General features: G+C 41.4%; 1 protein-coding gene across 1 annotated transcript; it reads left to right on the forward strand.

Moving 5' to 3' along the window:
• Positions 1-3873: 3873 nt before the first annotated feature.
• On the forward strand, positions 3874-6646 carry LOC116978457 (beta-2 adrenergic receptor-like). The gene has a single exon (XM_033029593.1). It carries the CDS (start codon positions 4032-4034, stop codon positions 5286-5288), a length of 1257 nt encoding a protein of 418 aa, XP_032885484.1. The 5' UTR covers positions 3874-4031; the 3' UTR covers positions 5289-6646.
• Positions 6647-19380: the final 12734 nt, after the last annotated feature.

Genomic DNA, 19380 nt, shown 5'->3' on the forward strand with positions numbered 1-19380 from the left:
ATATCCATCATCAATCGTAGGGTGCACGCGTGCTGCGGGAGATAACCATATTAAGGAAATTTACGACGTCTGGCGGCTACGCTAGAAATGTATGCACTCTTCTTAAACACGATATGCCTGTGGATTTTAACCAGCATGTTTTTATTTTTTGATCGTAATTTCACCATTTCCGATTCCATGAATTTGACGGATTATGAACTAAAGACTTTGCGAATTGTTAATTCTCCAGACAGTTAAATGCTGCCTTCATAAGAAACATACATTGAAAATATAGCGTAAAAGGAACATCCCTTTCGCAAGCTCCTTTTGCTTACGGTAAACTGGAATAAACACACGAAACAAACTGCTTGAAGAACTGCGTGGATCAAGCAGCATCTGTGGGTGTAAAAGGATGGCTGGTGATCTCGATCGACACCATGCGTGCACTCCTGATGCAGGAAGTGTCGCCTTTCCCTTTGCTTCCACGGATGCTGCCTGACCCCTGAGTTCTTCCAGTAGTTTATTTGTTGCTTCAGATTCCAGCATCTGTAGTTTTTTTGCATCACTGGAATTAATACAGCCAGTAAAGTATATTGCCAATAAAAGCAACAGTCCTATGCCACAGAATTGTGAGGATTAACACGGTGTGTTCAAACCGTTGTTTTTACAGTCTTAAAGCAGTGGGCAGACACAAAAAGGTGGAGTAACTCAACGGGTCAGACAGCATCTCTGGAGAAAATTAATTCTTGTCTGACCCACCTGCCTGACCCGCTGAGTTACTCCAGCTTTGTGTGTCTGTCTTCGGTTTAAACCAGCATCCTCAGTTCCTCCCTACCTACACTTGAAACAGTGGGATTGGATTTAGCAGATGCAGTATGCCATTGGACCATTCATGTAATTGTCATTATGATAAGACGTACTAATTCTAAAATGCATTTTATATCTTCCCTTCACAATTTGGTCAAAATGTCCTGTAGTGTGGCCTGTAATATATTCAGGGTTTAATTGTGGAGGGGACATCCATCTTTCGAATCAACTGAAGTTTACGAGAACGGTTGTGAGACGAGGAAGGGTGAGGTGGTGTTAAAATACCAACTAGCAATGCTGTGAATGTGCTCTGGTTTTTTTTACTGACGCTCCTTATATGACATCACTTGAATCCTGGGGTTTATCCCTACGAGTCTTGTTGGTTAATGTTTGATTTAATCACACATCAGCTATTGATTCCTTTGACAATCGAAAGAGAACGCGTGTGACACATTGCAATGTTACTTGCTCATTACAATGGACACCGAATGCCTTGGAAACAGGCTCATCGGCCCAGCTTGCCCATACGACCAAGGTGCCTGGTTTAAAAAAAACAATGAAGAAGTTTGTTGCAAACTTTGTGTCCAACTATTGCATCACCTCAACGTAAATTGTTTCTAGATTATGATTTTAAAAATACAATTATTTTTTCCTGGAATCCTCCCCACTACCTGATTTTCTCTGCCGTCAAAATGATTAATTATTGGTATAATTCTGACATCTGTTTTGAAATGAGATGCCTGGCATAAGGTGGGAATGCAGAACCGTAAATTGTATGGGCAGATTCATTTCTGAATATTAAATTAGATTACCAATAATACACAACAACATAGATTGAAACTAGCAAAAAAGTGCAATGTATGGACTGATTTTGTTTGTTCTCCTGATGATTAACATATGGGAAAGAGAATGTCGACACCTACCAGGAATAAAACGAATGGAATTTTGCAACGGCAGAATTTGGATGGATTAGTATAGAAAGCGATATATCAACCACATAAAATATTGTGATTAGTTTATTTAAGAGAGTTCACGCTCGTAGAAACCCTGAACCCTTTCAGTTGCAATGGATTGATTTATAGCGCCCAGATTGGTGCTAAATAAGCAATAAGATGACTGCTTAGTTAATATATTTATCCTAGTGTAAGGGAGAATAATGTGGACCGGGTCACCAGGGGGTGCCCGTCTCCAGATAATGCAACAAACATAGAAACCAAACAGACCGCAGTTTATCCTGCCATCCTAATGATGCATCTCCCGCCTCCATCAGTACGGGGTCAGTCACACATGTCCCTGATGACATTTGATATCGTGAACCACGTTTCAGATTCAAAGCATTCTGACTCAGAGGTGCTAAAGTTACAAATTCAGACAAATTGACAGGAATATTTGGACCCGTGCTATTTTTAAAAATGTGCACCATGCCCCTTCAAACTATGAGTGATCTCGTTTTAAAATTAGTTATTGACCGTCGCATTTCTCATAAAAATGTCACAGGATCGACTCACATTGGGAATATGTTTATCAACGAACATGACGTATGCACAACCTCAGAGAAAATATATTTTAAAACTCGGCCTCTTTGTGCATGTGGGCTGCGAACTGCGGCCAGCGCAGTGAAGCAGCTAGCAGTGCGCAAGAGACCCGGTGCAGGTTCAATCCTGACCTCGGGTATTGTCTGTGTGGAGTTTGCATATTCCCACTGTGAGTGCATGGGTTTCCTCCGGGTACTCCGTCTTCCTCCCACACCCTAAAGAAGTGGAGGTTGGTAGGTTAACTGGCTACAATAAATTGACCCTGATGTGTAATTGCATTGTAAAGTCGGGGTGGGGGGTTGAAAGTGGGGAAATAACATTGGAAATAACGTAGAATTGATGTAAATGTGTAGCTGATGGTCAGCGTGGACTCGGTGGGTCGAAGAGCATGTTTCCATGTTGTATGCTTCTGTGACTATAAGTAATTGTCCGATTCGCTTCTTGCAAATCAAAACATGAGGTGAGAAACCGGGCAATCCAGTGTTTGTAGTAAGTGTATTAGCTAAACGTCATCAATGCAGGAAATGTCTCGAACTAATATAATTGTCCGAATAACAGATAGCAACCGGATCTATATTATCCGGTAAAGCGCCCGAAAGCGTTGGTCACAAGAAACACAATGTTTAAGTATGCAAATGCTGTGTTGTGTCATCAACCTTTGTGAAAATAATTTGTATTTATTTTTGGGAGCACATCACTTTCTGCAGGAATAATTATGGCGATTTAAAATTGTGGTTGCATTTGTAAGATTGACAAAGCTGACATTAAAATTTGGATAGTTGACCGAAGCCCGGTGTGTCGACACTGACCACTTCACGGCCCTTTGTTGTTTGCCTCCGTTGTTTGATCTGATGAACGCCGCCTTAATGGAATATGACCTTCCTGTGGCAATACTGCTGGACAGTGCACCGCGTGACTCGCCAGAGAGAGAGAGATCAGCAACCCATCACTTTCACTGGCTCGCTCTCCAATGCTAATCCAAGCAAGCTCTCGACATTTTGGAATGGGAAATTTGCAGGGAATTTTTTTTTTAAACGCCCCCGACTGAAGCGAGAGTAGCGACCGAAAATAAAATCATAGCACTAACCCGAGTAACCTCCAGGTACTGAAAACGTTGAACAGCCGGAGCGAACTTCAGAAAAAAGTACCTGACTGCGCCAACTTTAGGTATGTGTAAACTAACTGTGTTCCATCAAGCGCAGTATAAACGATGGGAATTATGCTTATTTTTTTTTTGGTGGGGGGAGGGGGGCAGTTTCTGAAAGGAATGTTTGTTAGTAAAAGGGTGTAATTTGCAAAATTGAAAGGATCCGATGGTGAATGCTACAATATAGTCTTGCCTTGAATCTAACCTGTTGAATCTAGACTGTGTGGTTGCAGAGAGCTGTGGATAGAGAGCTAGAAATGACAGGGATATTCTCACCCCTTCGAACACTTGCTAGTAAATACTTTCCTGACATGGAATATCTGCGAAGAGACTTTGGCGTTTGACGCTACACATACATTGTGATTGGTTGTGAAAGAACATGACGTCCCCCGTGCGGCTATAAGTGCAGAAAGCAGAGCTTTCAATCCGTTTCCCTGACCACATCTCCAGATATGTGCAAGAGAGACAGGGGACGGTGTGCAGGCGGCAACAGACGTGAATACGTGTATACGGGACATTGAGTAGCTTCTGCCGGTTTGTGTCTAGTTTCGCTCACCATTAAGATGGGATCACAGGTCACTGGATTGGAGGAAAGTACATATTACCCACTGACAGCAGAACTGCTCAACGCTAGCGCAGCGCCGGGGACCGAGAACGCTCCGTCGAGGAAAGAACTGAGTCCCGGCTTGAAGATTATAGTAAGCATCGTTATGTCAGTGATTGTGGTGGTGATAGTCTTTGGAAATGTCCTGGTGATCACGGCGATCGCCAGGTTTCAGCGACTGCAGACCGTCACCAATTATTTTATCACGTCGCTGGCTTGCGCGGACCTGGTGATGGGACTGGTGGTCGTTCCCTTCGGGGGCGTTCGCAACATCACGGGAGTGTGGTACTTTGCAAACTTCTGGTGCGACTTTTGGACTTCTCTGGATGTGCTCTGCGTGACGGCGAGCATCGGCACTCTGTGCGTGATCGCCTTGGATCGCTACCTGGCCATAACGTCGCCTTTCCGCTACCAAGTGCTGCTGACCAAGTGCAAGGCGCGGCTGGCGGTGCTGGTGGTCTGGGTCGTGGCCGCCCTCACCTCCTTCCTGCCCATCTACATGGGCTGGTGGCGGCTGGACGACGCACAGTCCCTCAAGTGCTACGAGGACCCCAAGTGCTGCGAGTTCCTCATCAACAAAGAATTCGCCATCACCTCCTCCATCGTCTCATTTTACTTCCCTTTGCTTGTCATGATCTTCCTCTACGCCAGGGTCTTTCAGGAGGCCAGGCAGCAACTGAAGAAGATCAACAAATGCCAGGGACGCTTTCACTATCACAACAACAACTTGAACCTTGCCCCGGCTCCCAACGGGAAGGTGGCCAAATCGGGGCAGAAAAGGACTTCTCGATTCCTCAACCTGAAAGAGCACAAAGCGCTGAAAACACTGGGGATTATAATGGGCATTTTCACCCTTTGCTGGCTGCCATTCTTCGTCGTAAACATCGTCAACGTTATCTTCAAGGACAGCATTTCCAGCCCGGTCTTCACTTTCCTGAACTGGGTTGGCTACTCCAACTCTGCCTTCAACCCGATGATTTACTGCCGCAGCTCGGACTTCAGGCACGCCTTCAGGACGGTGCTGTGGGGCTGCCGGAGCAGTCTTCCCCCCACACAGCACGGCTGTGCCATCGCGCTGCAAAGCGAAGAGCGGGCCGAGAACGGGTGTCCTGTGCACTGCAGCTTCGAAGGCACCGCGTCGGTCACTGGCACGCCACCGAATGGCAGCCCCAACGCTAACGGGAATGACCGAAAACTGTTGGATTCGGTCATATAAAGCGCAATGCTTCATGAAGAAAAGTCAACCGGGCAGACAGTGGGACAGTGGGACATGGTAACTTTGGAAGCAACACGTGTGTCCTGACCATATTCCGCTGTACTTTTTCCATGCATTCACCTACCTCATTATTGTGCTGGGGGGAAAAAACCAATACCATGCACTGTGGCAATACCTACAGGAGATATAACCGGTTCATGAAAGAAGATGAGAGATGCATGTGTATGAGCATTAACAGTGAATATCTAAACGTTTACAACCAGCATCGCACCTATCAATCACTTGAGCGTTATTATTCGCAGTGCTCACTTTTGTGAACGGTAATCGGGTACACTGTTTGTGAGCTGCGAGCAACATGACAGAACTTACAAAGGTTAAATTAAGGAGAAGGAAAAGAGTGCAATACTTGTACCGCGCGCGTTGAGCAAGGTTCCGGGGAATCGCGGAGGTAAACGTGTTAACTGTGATGGAGCATCGCCCGGGTCTGTGATGTTCACCGACCAGTTCTATGTATCTGTGGGAAAGGAGGCGGGAGGGATTTACGTGCGAATCGCGTAAGCTTGTGTTCGCGGGATGAACCTGCCCCAGTGTGAAATCCAGTGTCTAGATGTATCGTCGTTTGATGGACCTCCTGTGTACAATTAAGGATAAAAATAGGGAACCCCATTTATTTCTCCATGAATTTGTACACAAAACGCGAAGCAAACGCGCGCGTTCATGTGTCGGCGTGTCCATATGTTTGTGCATCTGTGCGTCAGTGTTGGTTGCCAGTGTGTGGACTGTGGTGATCTTTCGTTCTGTGTTGTAACGTCGCACATTCAACTTCAAACTCCTTTCGTTTTGCGTTCAATGAAGATAGGTCTGCATTGCTAGGCAATGCGTAGCTTCATTTCTTAATTGTTTCGCGTGTCACTGAATTCCAGCCTGTGGTCTACCCCGACCCAAGCATCGACAGCTTGCTGTCACCAGAACTCACCTGAAATCTCTGGAGCTTCTCATGGCCGAATGGTTAACTTTCCGCTGTTGTTAGTCACAACATTATTCAACCCGGTCTTGGTTTCTTGTGGCTTTTTTTCGTTCCTGCGTTAAGGTATTGGGAATTACTTGTACATCACCGCTTGGAGCGGATATTCGTGGGTATATGTGCAATACAGCTCGTTATTTCAGCTCTGAATAGGCATGGGGCCGTTCAATGTTTACTTGATGTCGTGGTCGATATATTTTCGCACAAGGTGAAGGCAAAGCATAAAGCTATTTTGTTTTTTTTCATATGAATCCTAATTAGTGAGAAATTAGACATTTTGGATATTTATTATTTGGAATCAATGTTGGCTGTTATTCGTGTATAAATAAAATATATAAATCATTTAAATTTTAGCAGTTTTTTCCCTTTAGAGCACATCCTCATTGCGCCGTGTTCACTTATTTCTCATCCAATCACTCAGACTATATTGAAAGATTTCAACTTTAAAATATTCAGCAGGAAATAATAATTGCTTATTGAATAGTTTCTATTTTGACTGCATCTGAATATAACGAGAAGAGTCGTCGTGGAAAAGATAAGGAAAAAAATGAAGAAAAAAGCTCAAGGTAGGAACTTTAAACTTTCTTCCAATTAGCCAGGACATATTACATAGAAACATAGAAAATAGGTGCAGGAGTAGGCCATTCGGCCCTTCGAGCCTGCACCGCCATTCAATATGATCATGACTGATCATCCAACTCAGTATCAAAGCATTGACATTTGTTTTCAATCTTTCCTGCTGCAGTGCTTCAGTTCGTTTCCAACAACCTTCCAACAGGAAGGAAACCAATCTACATGACTGAAGCGAAACACTTCAAGTGCATTGTCTCAACTCCTGGACCAAGATCATCCCAACCTCAGTAATCCAGTCCTAGTGAACAGAATATGCTTGCATATGCCTGTGTTCAGAAGTCAAGCTTCAAGTCATCATTGACATATTTACTGCATCTCCTTAAACTTAGTATTTCACAAATAGATCCTCCAACAGTTTGCTTCACTGCACAACAGTGTCCTCTGAAAATACTCATCCTCAATAAGATTCTGGAAAACAGTTCACATTTCTCACAAACCATCCGCAATGAAGGCAAACACTGATGATGAGATTCACCCTTATCTTCAGTTCGTCAGCAGGGCCTTTGGCAGTTTGAAGAAAAGTGCTCAAAGATTAAGATCTTCGAAGCTCAAGCTCTACTGAGCAGCCTTGATTTGTGCCCATTTCTATTCCTTGAGTGACAAAAATTATTTACCTGATTTGGCACCTCAAAGCACTAGAGATATATCAAGTTATTAGTATTGTTTTATTAATGCCACGTATACCAAGAAAACCTTTGATTGGGCGCTATCCTGTTAAATCATCAATACGTGATTACAATCAAACCAAGACACATACAACAGCAGTGCAAAGAGAAAAATAAACAGGGGGTATAATATGGTGTTACCATTACAGATAAAGTGCAGATAAAAAATGACAAAGACTGCCATAAAGTAGATTGGAAGATCAGGAATGTTTCTGTAGCTCATGAGAGGTACAGTCAAAAGTATGATAATAAAAACATAGAAACATAGAAAATAGGTGTAGGAGTAGGCCATTCGGCCCTTCGAGCCTGCACCGCCAGTCAATATGATCATGGCTGATCATCCAACTCAGTATCCTGTACCTGCCTTCTCTCCATACCCCCTGATTCCTTTAGCCACAAGGGCCACATCTAACTCCCTCTTAAATATAGCCAATGAACTGGCCTCAACTACCTTCTGTGGCAGAGAATTCCAGAGATTCACCACTCTCTGTGTGAAAAATATTTTCCTCATCTTGGTCCTAAAAGATTTCCCCCTTATCCTTAAGCTGTGACCCCTTGTTCTGGACTTCCCCAACATCGGGAAAAATCTTCCTGCATCTAGCCTGTCCAACCCCTTAAGAATTTTGTAAGTTTCTATAAGATCCCCCCTCAATCTTCTAAATTCTAGCGAGTACAAACCGAGTCTATCCAGTCTTTCTTCATATGAATGTCCTGACATCCCAGGAATATTAGATCTTTTTCTTTTTCTGGTTTTACTATTTTCACTAAATAACCATTCCTACTGTCTATACGTTTTTAATTTCTAATGTTACATTGCTCAGTATGAATGGATTGACCAACTAGGGTAATATATATATATATATATGGTAGAGGAGCACTGCAAGACCGACTGTAAATTGTTTTTTTTTTGCAACCGGAGTCCATTGACTCGAAGGTGACACCTATAGGCGAGAGAGAGCGGACTCAGGCAGGACTTGGTGTAAGTATGTGTAGGAAGGAACTGCATATGCTGGTTAGAACCAGAAGATAGACACAAAATGCTGGAGTAACTCAGCGGGACAGGCAGCATCTCTGGAGAGAAGGAATGGGCGACGTTTCGGGTCCAGACCCTTCTTCGGTCAGGAGAAAGGGAAACGAGAGATATAGACGGAGATGTAGAGTGATAAAGAACAAATGAATGGAAGATATGCAAAAAAGTAACGATGATAAAGGGAACAGACGATTGTTAGCTGTTTGCTAGGTGAGAACCAGAAGCTGACGCGACTTGGGTGGGAGAGAGATGGAGAGAGAGGGAACGCAGGGGTTACTTACTTACATAAAGGTGCAAATATACTTTTTTCAAAGCTTATATTCGGCAGGTGAAATTTAATGCTTGATGTTGAAATTGGCCAGATTTAAAGCTTGAAACGATAAGTGAAATTTATACTGATTAAATTCAACCCTGACTTTCTGTTTTCCATTTAAACAAATAGCATTGTTTGGTGACTAAATAATTACAGCAACAGAATGTAGAAACAAAGAACTGTAGATGTTGGTTTATATCAAAGTGTTATAGTAACTCAGCTGGCCAGGCAGCATCCCTGGATAAAATGGATTGGTGACGTTGTGGGTCGGACCAGAATCTGGAGTCTGAAGAAGGGTCTGCAAATTCTCCCATCCTTTTTCTCAAGTGTTGCTACCTGACCCACCACTTTATGTCCATATTTTGCGGCAACAATAAGTTGACTTTCTGAGGTGGCAGCAATGCTACTTTAGTGAAACTACTGAGCAACACAAATAGGGCGTGCTGAGCAGACACTTACATGCACTACTGTTTGAATCACAATTTTACTCTAATTGTAATATCTACAAAACGAAGATGTAGTATACACTATTCCTGCACCTCACAATCTAAATGGAGCTATAATCTGGAGTCAGATGTTCATATGAAACCAGCATGAAACACAAGAGTCCCTTCTCAACCCGAAACGTCACCCATTTCTTCTCTCCAGAGATGCTGCCTGTCCCGCTGAGTTACTCCAGCATTTTTGACTATCTTTGACTCCCTATTAAAGTAGACCACTACATTCCACCTCAGATTCACTTTCCAAGCGTTGTGTAGAAGCTCCAATCATTTTGCAGCAATGTATAACATGTTGTGTAGATTCTTAAGTGAATAAATGAAATGGTGTGGTTGAGTAGCTGAAGATTGCTAAGATTTAAGCTATCATGACACGGTGTAATGGAATGAGGTATGGCAAGCCAAAATAAAAGCCAAGCAAAAGTGTTGGCAATCGGAAAAAAGTTGACAATGCTAAAAACATCACAGTCAGTCAACATCTGCAGAGAGAGAAAAACACAGTTAATATTCAGGTTGATAACCTTTAATCAAAATTGGACAAAAATAGATAAACCATTTGTTAATGATCAAGATCTCTTTTGAGCCAATCTTCAATTTCTTACTTCTACTATCATCCCCTTTTATTTGCACATTATTAATGTTGTGATTTTAACCTGTTTTATAGCTAATCAAACTTTGTTCTTGTATTCCTCCTTGCCTCTCCTCTGACACCAACACAGTACTTGCATGAAACCCATTGAATCCGGACTCTTCACATTTCCAGCAAATTCATTGACTTGTTAGTTTAACTGTGCAGGGCTCTGCATTTGGCAATGCATGTCATACTGTGTATTTTCAGACTCTTGTCATATCCAAATTCAGTCAGCAATTCTGAATTTGCATCTCAGCTGGTTTACAAGCAGTTGCCAGAAAAACTTGCACAGTGATAAAGTCTCTTGCAGAATGGAAATTACTAACAGTAAAATTTAAAAAAATCTATTTAAAGTAACTATAGGTCACTGAGATAGGGCAGGTCTGCCTGACTTGGTTAGAAGTACTACAATAAAACTTTCATTCCATGAGTGTTACCTAGGGTCAAAACCTTACTGCAATGCAAGGTCAGCATTACTTAAGGACTTCAAATGAGCTGTTAAATCAAAATCATGATCTTTCCACACAGGTGACTGTCAAATACCTTACTTCTTAGGCTGATTTTATAATATAGCAGTTGAAATTTCTTCTTCAACCAACATCACCCAACAAAATCTTGTCCTATCATTGATGAGGGTAGATGTCAATTATTCTTCATGTAACAACAGACATGCCTCTTCCAATGCAATATATTGTGATGTATATCACTGGGAAAAGATGGTGCCAGAAAGTTACCAAATAATATGTAATCTGACATTTTTATTCTAATCAGAAAGTGAAATTTATATTCATAGGAGATGGATTTTCTTTTGCATTATTTTTCAAGCAATGATCCCTTATAAGCTGTTTACATGCTCAATGTACATTTACATGCATTGTGATGCAATTGGTAATTAATAAATACAATTGGTAAGCATGCAGGACTGATTTGCTTAGCAAAATCTGATTGAAATTGGGACAGAAAATCATTTAATTATATGCTGCTAGCTTCAATTTGTTAAAATATTCAATTGAACTGAGTTTTGAACATAATAATATTTTGGCGAAGACACTGTAGGATCTACAGTATAATATCAGTATGAATTATTCAAAGTAGTATTTAATCTGGAACTGGTTCTGAAAGTATATCGATGTGTTAATAACATGTGGCCTATTTTCCTTTGAACTATCCTTTGCAGCACAGACATGGACATCATAATTGATAATGAATAAAGAATCCTCATCTACTCCTCTTACTTTATCCAACCAGAATGAACTGAAAATTGCCCCCAGTCACGTTATTCAGATGTCACCTTGAATTCACCCTCATAGACGATATATGCAGCTTTGATCATGCCATGAATTTACCAATAAAATTAAGGATCATTCATAAGATTGGAGTGGTCTTTTTGAGAACAGCTAATTCTGAGACAACAAGTTGTGGTTGAGGTCAAAGTGCAGAGGGTTTGATGAAGGGGGTGGGGTTTGGGGGGGTGCTAGATAGAGTGGAAGGCCTAGATAGAGTGGATGTGGAAATAATGTTTCCAGTAGGGGGGTGAGTCTAGGACTAGAGGGCACAGCCTCAGATTAAAGGGATGAACCTATAGATTGGAATTGAGGAGGAATTTCTTCAACCAGAAGGTAGTGACTCTGTGGAATTTATTGCCACAGACAGCTGTGGAGGCCAAGTCATTGAGTATTTTTAAAGTGGAGATTGATAGGTTTTTGATTAGTAAGGAAGTCAAAGGCTATAGGGAGAATTCAGGAGCATGGGGTTGAAAGATAAAAATAGATCAACCATGATCAGCAGAGTAGACTCGATGGGCTGAATGGCTTAATTCGGTTCTTATTTGTTAATAAAGTTGCATCGTATTGTGTCGTTATATCTTATGGCACCCAGAATAACAGTGCAGCAGGTGGATAGGCTGAATTATATGTAGAAAATAGAACAAAACAGTCTATGGAGAAGACAAGGACAGGAAGGGAAGCTTGAGAGGGCTAGACAGGGTTAAATGTTTCCTTTAATGCAAGGAGCCTCACAGGTAAGACAGACAAGCTGAGAATGTGGATCAGCACATGAGACTATGATATCTTACAATCACAGAAATGTGTCTGAGGGAAGGGCAGGACTCACAATGTCCGATGTATCAGGATCCCTCGTGGGGGAGGGGGTTCTAAAAGAGAGAGGCAGTGGCTGATCACGAGAGTCTTAAGGTAGTACTCAGGGAGGATATCCCAGAGTGTTCAGTCAATGAGACTAGATGGATTGAATTTAGGAATAAGAAAGACACAATCACTTTGATAGACACAATCACTGTGGGCATCCCAATGGTCAGCATGAATTAGAGGAGATATGTTGGCAGATTGCAGAAGGGTACAATAGAAATAGGAGTTTAGTAAAGGGGGATATTAACTTTCCTGAAATTGCCTTGGTGGAGGGGACTTTGGGGTGGAATTTGTAAAATCCATCGAAGAGGTTCTCTATGAAGCAGTAAATAGAGAGGGGTTTTTAAACAAGACCTTATCTTAGGGAGCAAGGACACGTGATAGAAGGGTGTGCAAAAATCCTTTGTGAACCGTGATCCTAATTTGGTAAGCTTCAAGATGGTCATGGAGAAAATTAAGGTTGATCCTCGAGTTAGGGCACTAAACTGGAAGAAGGCAGATTTCAAAAGTTTAGAAATAATCTGGTGGCAGTAAATTAGGAGCCACTGTAAGAGGGGAAACCCACTTGCAATAAGTGGGAAGTGTTTGAAAACATGGTAGCAGAAGTTATGTCAGGACACAATAGTTAATGAAGAATATTGAAGGGTTGCTTAGGAAAAATAAATAACTTGATGTCAGGAATAGGAAAGTGGTACTGAACAAATCCTTTATTGGGATGTAGGAGAGAAATTGGGAGGGCAAAAAGGGAGCATGAAGTGACCTTGGCAAATAGGTTTAAGGAGAATCATAAAACCTTTTAAAATTATGCAAAGGGCTAATGATCCCCTCAAGGATCTTCATAGGTTTCTTGAAGAAGCTACAGGTCTGAAGCCGAGAAGGTGTAATCTATGGGGATATGACCAAGAATCTAAATGAATACTTCTCATTGGTATTCACCAGGATAAATGATATGTAGGTTGGTGAGGTACGGGAGGGTCACACTGATATTTGGTAATTAATCCCTAGGACCTGAGAGGATCTATCCTAGGATGTTAAGGGAAGTAAGAGAAGAGATTGTGAGGGCTCTGATGGAGCTTTGTACATCTTTGTTAGCCATAGGTGAAGAAGCAGAGACAGGAGAATAGGTAAAGATTCCCCTTATTCATAAAGGGCAGTAGAGATAAGCCAAGGAACTACAAGCTGGTGAACTTTACATGAAGTTGTAGGAGAAGATTTGGAAGAACAGGATTTATATTCACTTGGAAAGGCAAGGAATGACTCAGGGTAAGTATGGTTTTGTGTAGGGAAGATCATACTTCGCAAACCTGTTTGAGAAGGTAACTAAGAAAGTTGATATAGGCATCATGTATAACTGTAAGTAGCAAGTGGGAGTAGATGTTTCACACTCTCTCCCTCAATGTACAGGGTATTGTATTTTCATGCATAAACAGAGGCATGGTACATTCTCTGATCAGCACTGAACCAATCAGATAAAAGTGATCTTGCAATCAGTAATTCCATGCACCAATAGTCCTTTGGATTTTAAATCCTACTTCCATTGAAGCCTATACCAGCAAAAGTGGTATTTTTCTGCCGTGACTTAGTGATGTACTAAGACACAACAGACTCTATTGACAAAGAAGGTTCAGTGGGCTCTGTTACATTAGTCGTCAATACAGCGGTGTCCTATACAAGTGCAATCCTGATTACCTGCAGTTATGGCATTATCATCACACTTCGTGTTTTTATTGCATTCTGTGACATCCAGCAAACACCAAAGGCTGTCCCTGGATCTAGGAAAGTGTTTATATAGTCCTGCAGCTTATTTTTACTTGTCATTGTGTTTGTTTATCTGCAGGCTCTCCAGGACTGACCACTCACTAACTAAAAGGCTTGAACATATGCATCCATGTGTTTATTCATAAATAAGTTTGTCATCTACACCACATCATCCTTATTCATACAAAAAATAAAATTACCCCTCTAAAGAGCTGTTTGAATAACTTTGTTTTCTTTTAGCCCAACAGAAAACCAAATAGCCTTATTTTTACAGTGTACCCTCCTACATAGGATTACTAAACTCAGCTCTACCTATGGTAAAATGTCTTGCTATGGTGTAGAAGCAAGGAACTGCAGATACTGGTCTACACAAAAGGGCACAAAGTGTCAGAGTAACTCAGCGGGTTAGGCAGCATCTCTGGAGATATGGATTAGCGATGTTTTTGGTCAGGATCCTTCTTCAGGCCCCTTGTTTAGAAAGCAGGAAGAGAGGAGATGCGGTTCAAGATGCAGCAGGTCACAGGCGAGGGGCGGTTTGATAAGCAGATGGTTGGAGCAAAGGTCAGCGACAAAACCAGAAAGTGTGAGGCAGGATTGAAGAGCTGCGAATCGTGAAGCCAGCAGAAAAAATGTAGGGGAAGGGATAGGGAAGAAATTGGTGGGGGTCCAGGTGGGGAACAGGGGAAAAGGAGATGGGGGGGGGGGGGGCTATAATCTTGCTATTATTCTTGGTAGCAGATGGCTAACAGCTCTTTTATTGGCTAGCATATAAAAGTATAAAATATGTGTGACACTTTTAATTCTGCTTAGTAAACTATTGAATTCTCACATGAAGTTTGCATTTCACTTTGGGAATGTAGAACAAAGCAAACATACATTTGACCATTAGGAGAAGTCCATTATTATAAAGGAAAGCTGGCATCTAGGTCTGTGGGAACAGGATGGTAAATTAAAGTGACAACCTGAAGCTCGGGACTGCTCCTATATACTGAGCAGAGGTGCTTTGTGAAGGGGTCACCCAATCTGCTTTAATTCTGCAGGACCATATCCTGACAACTGGAGACAAGGTTAGAAATGCAAGCTGCTTCACCTGAAGAACTGTGTGGGTCCCTTGAGGGAGAAAAGGGAAGAGATGAAAGGGCAAGTGTTCCATTGTCTGTATTGCATGGGAAACCCCACTGTTGCGGAATTCACCCTTACTCCGACCTATTAGTTTGTTCCAACAGGCTTAGTGCAGACTTGAAGAATGGCAACTCAACCTCCATCTGGGCACATTGCAGACATTCAGAAGCGATACTGAATTCAACAGTTGCAGCTAACATGCTTTTTCTGTTCCTATCCAGACTGATCAGTTCTGTTGTAATGTTATCCATCTGTGTTTTTCACTCTCTTCACAGAGGTTGTCTAATCTGCTGGGCATTTCCAACATTCGCCTTTTGCTGCCATGTTTCAAGTTCATCCTCTGACCTACATGTCACAGCCCAAATATATCCTTTAGTTTTCTCTCTCTTTAACTGCCCTCATTTATGTATCAGCCAGACAGTCTCATTAACCCTGGCAAGCTTGGTCAGACCCCTATCAGAGAGATTCCCTTTGTCCTATCCATCCATTCCCTATCCTCTCTGCAAATTTAAATTGAGTTATTTTTCCACAGATTCTGTCCAGTTGAATATTGCCAGTATTTTTTGTTTTATTTCAGATTTGCTGCATTCAAGGATTTTTTTACATTTTATTTTAAATTACATTTTATCACAAGCTGTCATGCAGCAAACTATTGGTAGTAATATTATACTGTGTGGGAAAGAACTGCAGATGCTGATTTAAATCAAAGGTAGACACAAAATGCTGGAGTAACTCAGCGGGTCAGGCACCATCACTGGAAATAAGGAATGGGTGACGTTTCGGGTCGAGACACGAAACGTCACCCATTCATTCTCTCCAGTGATATTATACCGATCCAATGTAACCAATTCAAATATATGCATTCTATCAATACGAGGTCACTTTGACAATTTGATTTATAATCTAGTGCTAGCGACCACATTTATCAAAAGTTCACAAATAAATATATTGCTGGCACTTCAGTGTTTCAATTAGATAGCAGCAATAGAGATTTTGTTTCCTTTTCAAAGATGCCTCTGGCTTGTAAATTGTATTAGTGATAATGAAATGGAGTCTAGTCATATGCTGGAACAAGAAACTTGCTGCATTCAGTTTTATAAGAACACACAAAGCATGTATGAAATATATAAGCATGATATTGTGGGTAATATTAGATGCTAATGCCAAACATGTAAAGACTTTAAAAAAGCATGATTATTCAGCTACTTAAACTAAGTGCTAATTTAATGCTAAATTAACATTTCAATTTTATTAAAACATCATCAGCCAAACAATGCGAACATTACCATCTGCTATAATGTTGCACATTCAATAGTGCAATTTTATTCAGCAGCTGGTTGCTATCAGAAGTTATTTTTGCCAGCAACTAATGATGAAGTAATTTCACTGGGCATTGGTGACTGCTAGAAAGCCATTGCTGATTATGCCCAAGATCAAGGACCCCGAATTTCCGTTTTGAAAGCTTTTGCTTGATAATGTGAAGAAAAGGATGGGGATTGTCTTTCCAGAGAGTCGGAGAAAGTAGTAAGCAAACTGAACGGAGGGTGTCAAATCAAAAGGATGTGGTGTTGCTGGAATTTAATGACTACATATACATGACAAAAGTTTATGTTTACCAATAATTCCTACTCTCACTAGTCTAGAGTCAGACACTATCTGATATAATGCATCTCCGTTATCTATCAACAACCTCTACCAATCAGGATTTAGATTAAAAGCCATATGTTTCACCACTTCCTCACAATCTTACTTCCCTTAGAAGGTTCAAACCAAATTTGTGGTATCTCCCCATTTAATTCTCCATTTAACTAATATTAATTTTATTTTGCTAATCATCCCATCAATTGGATAACCTCACGCCACTTTACAATAGGCTCCATCCTATCTAAATCTATCTGCTTATATCTAGCATTCTACACGTCTGTTTCATCAGCAAAGTTATCTCCATACAGTAACCTAAGTTATTGATGTAGATTGTAAATAGTTCAGACCTCATCACAGATCCCTGTGTAATCCATTGATGACTGACAGCCAATCTGAACATGACCCATTTCAATTAGTAATTGAAATGCACAAGTCTGTTTCCTGACAGTTAGTCCTCTATCCCCAATACCCTTCCTCCCCCATCCCAATGTTGGGGGGACTCTTATCAGCAACCACCAAAAAGCCTATAAGTAATTACAGATCCCTTTAAACAAGATGACAGGGTTATTGGTAAATTCTGAGTTTAGTTTTCTTTAGCTTAGAGATACAGCGCGAATACAGACCCTTCGGCCAGCCGAGTCCACACCGAACAGCGATCCCCATTAACACTACACTAGGGACAAGGGGACGGCCTAAGGGAGAGGTCACTATCATTCCTCATTCAGACCAGCAAGTAAAAAAATGACAGTCTGATCCAACGATTGTGGCAGGAGCTGGCATGCAAATGCATAGAATAAAATGACATTATTTATGGACAAGTAATCCTGCTGCCTGGCCAGCACCAGAAGTGAGAATTGGAGGTTGTTAGCTACAGTTCAATAACTAATGTCTCACAGCGGAGAAAATCCACCATCCTTATCCTCTCAGGATCTATCTGTGACTCCAGATCATCTCATGTGGTTGATTCTTTGATACCCTCTCATTTAGTTTAATTTAGTTTAGAGATGCAGCGTGGAAACAGGCCCTTTGGCCCACCGAGTCTGCACCGACCAGCGATCCCCACACATTAACACTACCCTACACATACTAGGGAAAATTTTATATTTATATCAAGCCAATTAACCTACAAACCTATACGTCTTTGGTGTGTGGGAGGAAACCAAAGTTCTTGGAGAAAACAGGGAGAATATATAAACTCCCTACAGACAAGCACTCATGGCCAGGATCGAACCCAGGGCACTGGCGCTGTAAGTGCTGTAAGGCAGCAACTCTACAGCTGCCGCCCTCTATCATCTGATAGTTCTGTACGATTGTTGAAACAATTTGGTCATGTTGATGAAATCAACATTGCTTGAGAGTGAAAAGTCTTCAATCATGGTCTGGCTACTTCATATATTACTGCCCACCCCAATTTTGCAAACAGTATAACTCATGCTAAATATCATACAAGAAATCCTACCAAAACAACATGCTTCGTGTGAAATCAGATTTTTATCAGACGTCCATTTGGAAGTGGAGAAGAAATTGGTTCCACCAATAATTTTATTTCTAAAATTTATTAAAATACTGAGGGAAAAATCGCTTTGGCCTCCTCCATAGCCAGAGTGAGTCCCACTGCAAATTGGAGGAACAGCACCTCATATTTCTCTTGGGTAGTTTACACCCCAGCAGTATGAACATTGACTTCTCCAATTTCAGGTAGTCCTTACTTTCTGCTTCCTTCCCCTCCCCTCCCCTCCCCAGCTCTCCCACAGCCTATTGTCACTGCTTCTTCCTTTCTTTCCCCCCCTCCCCCCCAGACATAAGTCTGAAGAAAGGTCTCGACCCGAAAAACATCGCCTATTCCTTCGCTCCATAGATGCTGCCTCACCCGTTGAGTTTCTCCAGCGTTTTTGTGTACGAGGGAAAACTACTTTTTATTTCAGAGAAAATTATTTTTATTATTTTGTTTATACATAATTCACTTTACAACAAAATGCACTGAAAAGTTTCCATCCAATTAAACATATTTTGTTCGGAGAGCTGGACTGTCTCCTAATTGATAGTCTATGAAAGAGGTCAGTTTACGCAGTAACTGATGACGATTGGAGCAGTATTATGACCAAGATAGTTGTCCTTGTTCCTGACTGGAGATATGATTTTATTATCTTGCTTTTTTTAGAATAAGCTTGCAATATCTTTCATGATTGGAAAACAAAATCAATCTGTTCTCAGTTATTTAAGCCTTTAAAATGAACACGAGCTGCATACAAAATACATGCTGCCCTTTCTTATTCCAAATTGCTTTGCTCATTGTTGACATTATCCAGACATGTTAGAAATTATTTCCTGCTCGAAACATGCACAAAAATTACATTGCATGGAGTATTCGCTCAAAATCAACTTTGAATGGCTGTCTAAGGGGGTATGGAGAGAAAGCAGGTACAGGATACTGAGTTGGATGATCAGCCATGATCAAATTGAATGGCGGTGCAGGCTCGAAGGGGCAGAATGGCCTACTCCTGCACTAATTTTCTATGTCTCTATGTTTCTATGTTTCTCCCTTTGACCACGTGGGTTTTAGAAACATAGAAACATAGAAAATAGGTGCCTGAGTAGGCCATTCGGCCCTTCGAGCCTGCACCATCATTC

This window comes from Amblyraja radiata, chromosome 11 (assembly GCF_010909765.2).
Source record: "Amblyraja radiata isolate CabotCenter1 chromosome 11, sAmbRad1.1.pri, whole genome shotgun sequence".
In the NCBI taxonomy this organism is placed as follows: Eukaryota; Metazoa; Chordata; class Chondrichthyes; order Rajiformes; family Rajidae; genus Amblyraja; species Amblyraja radiata.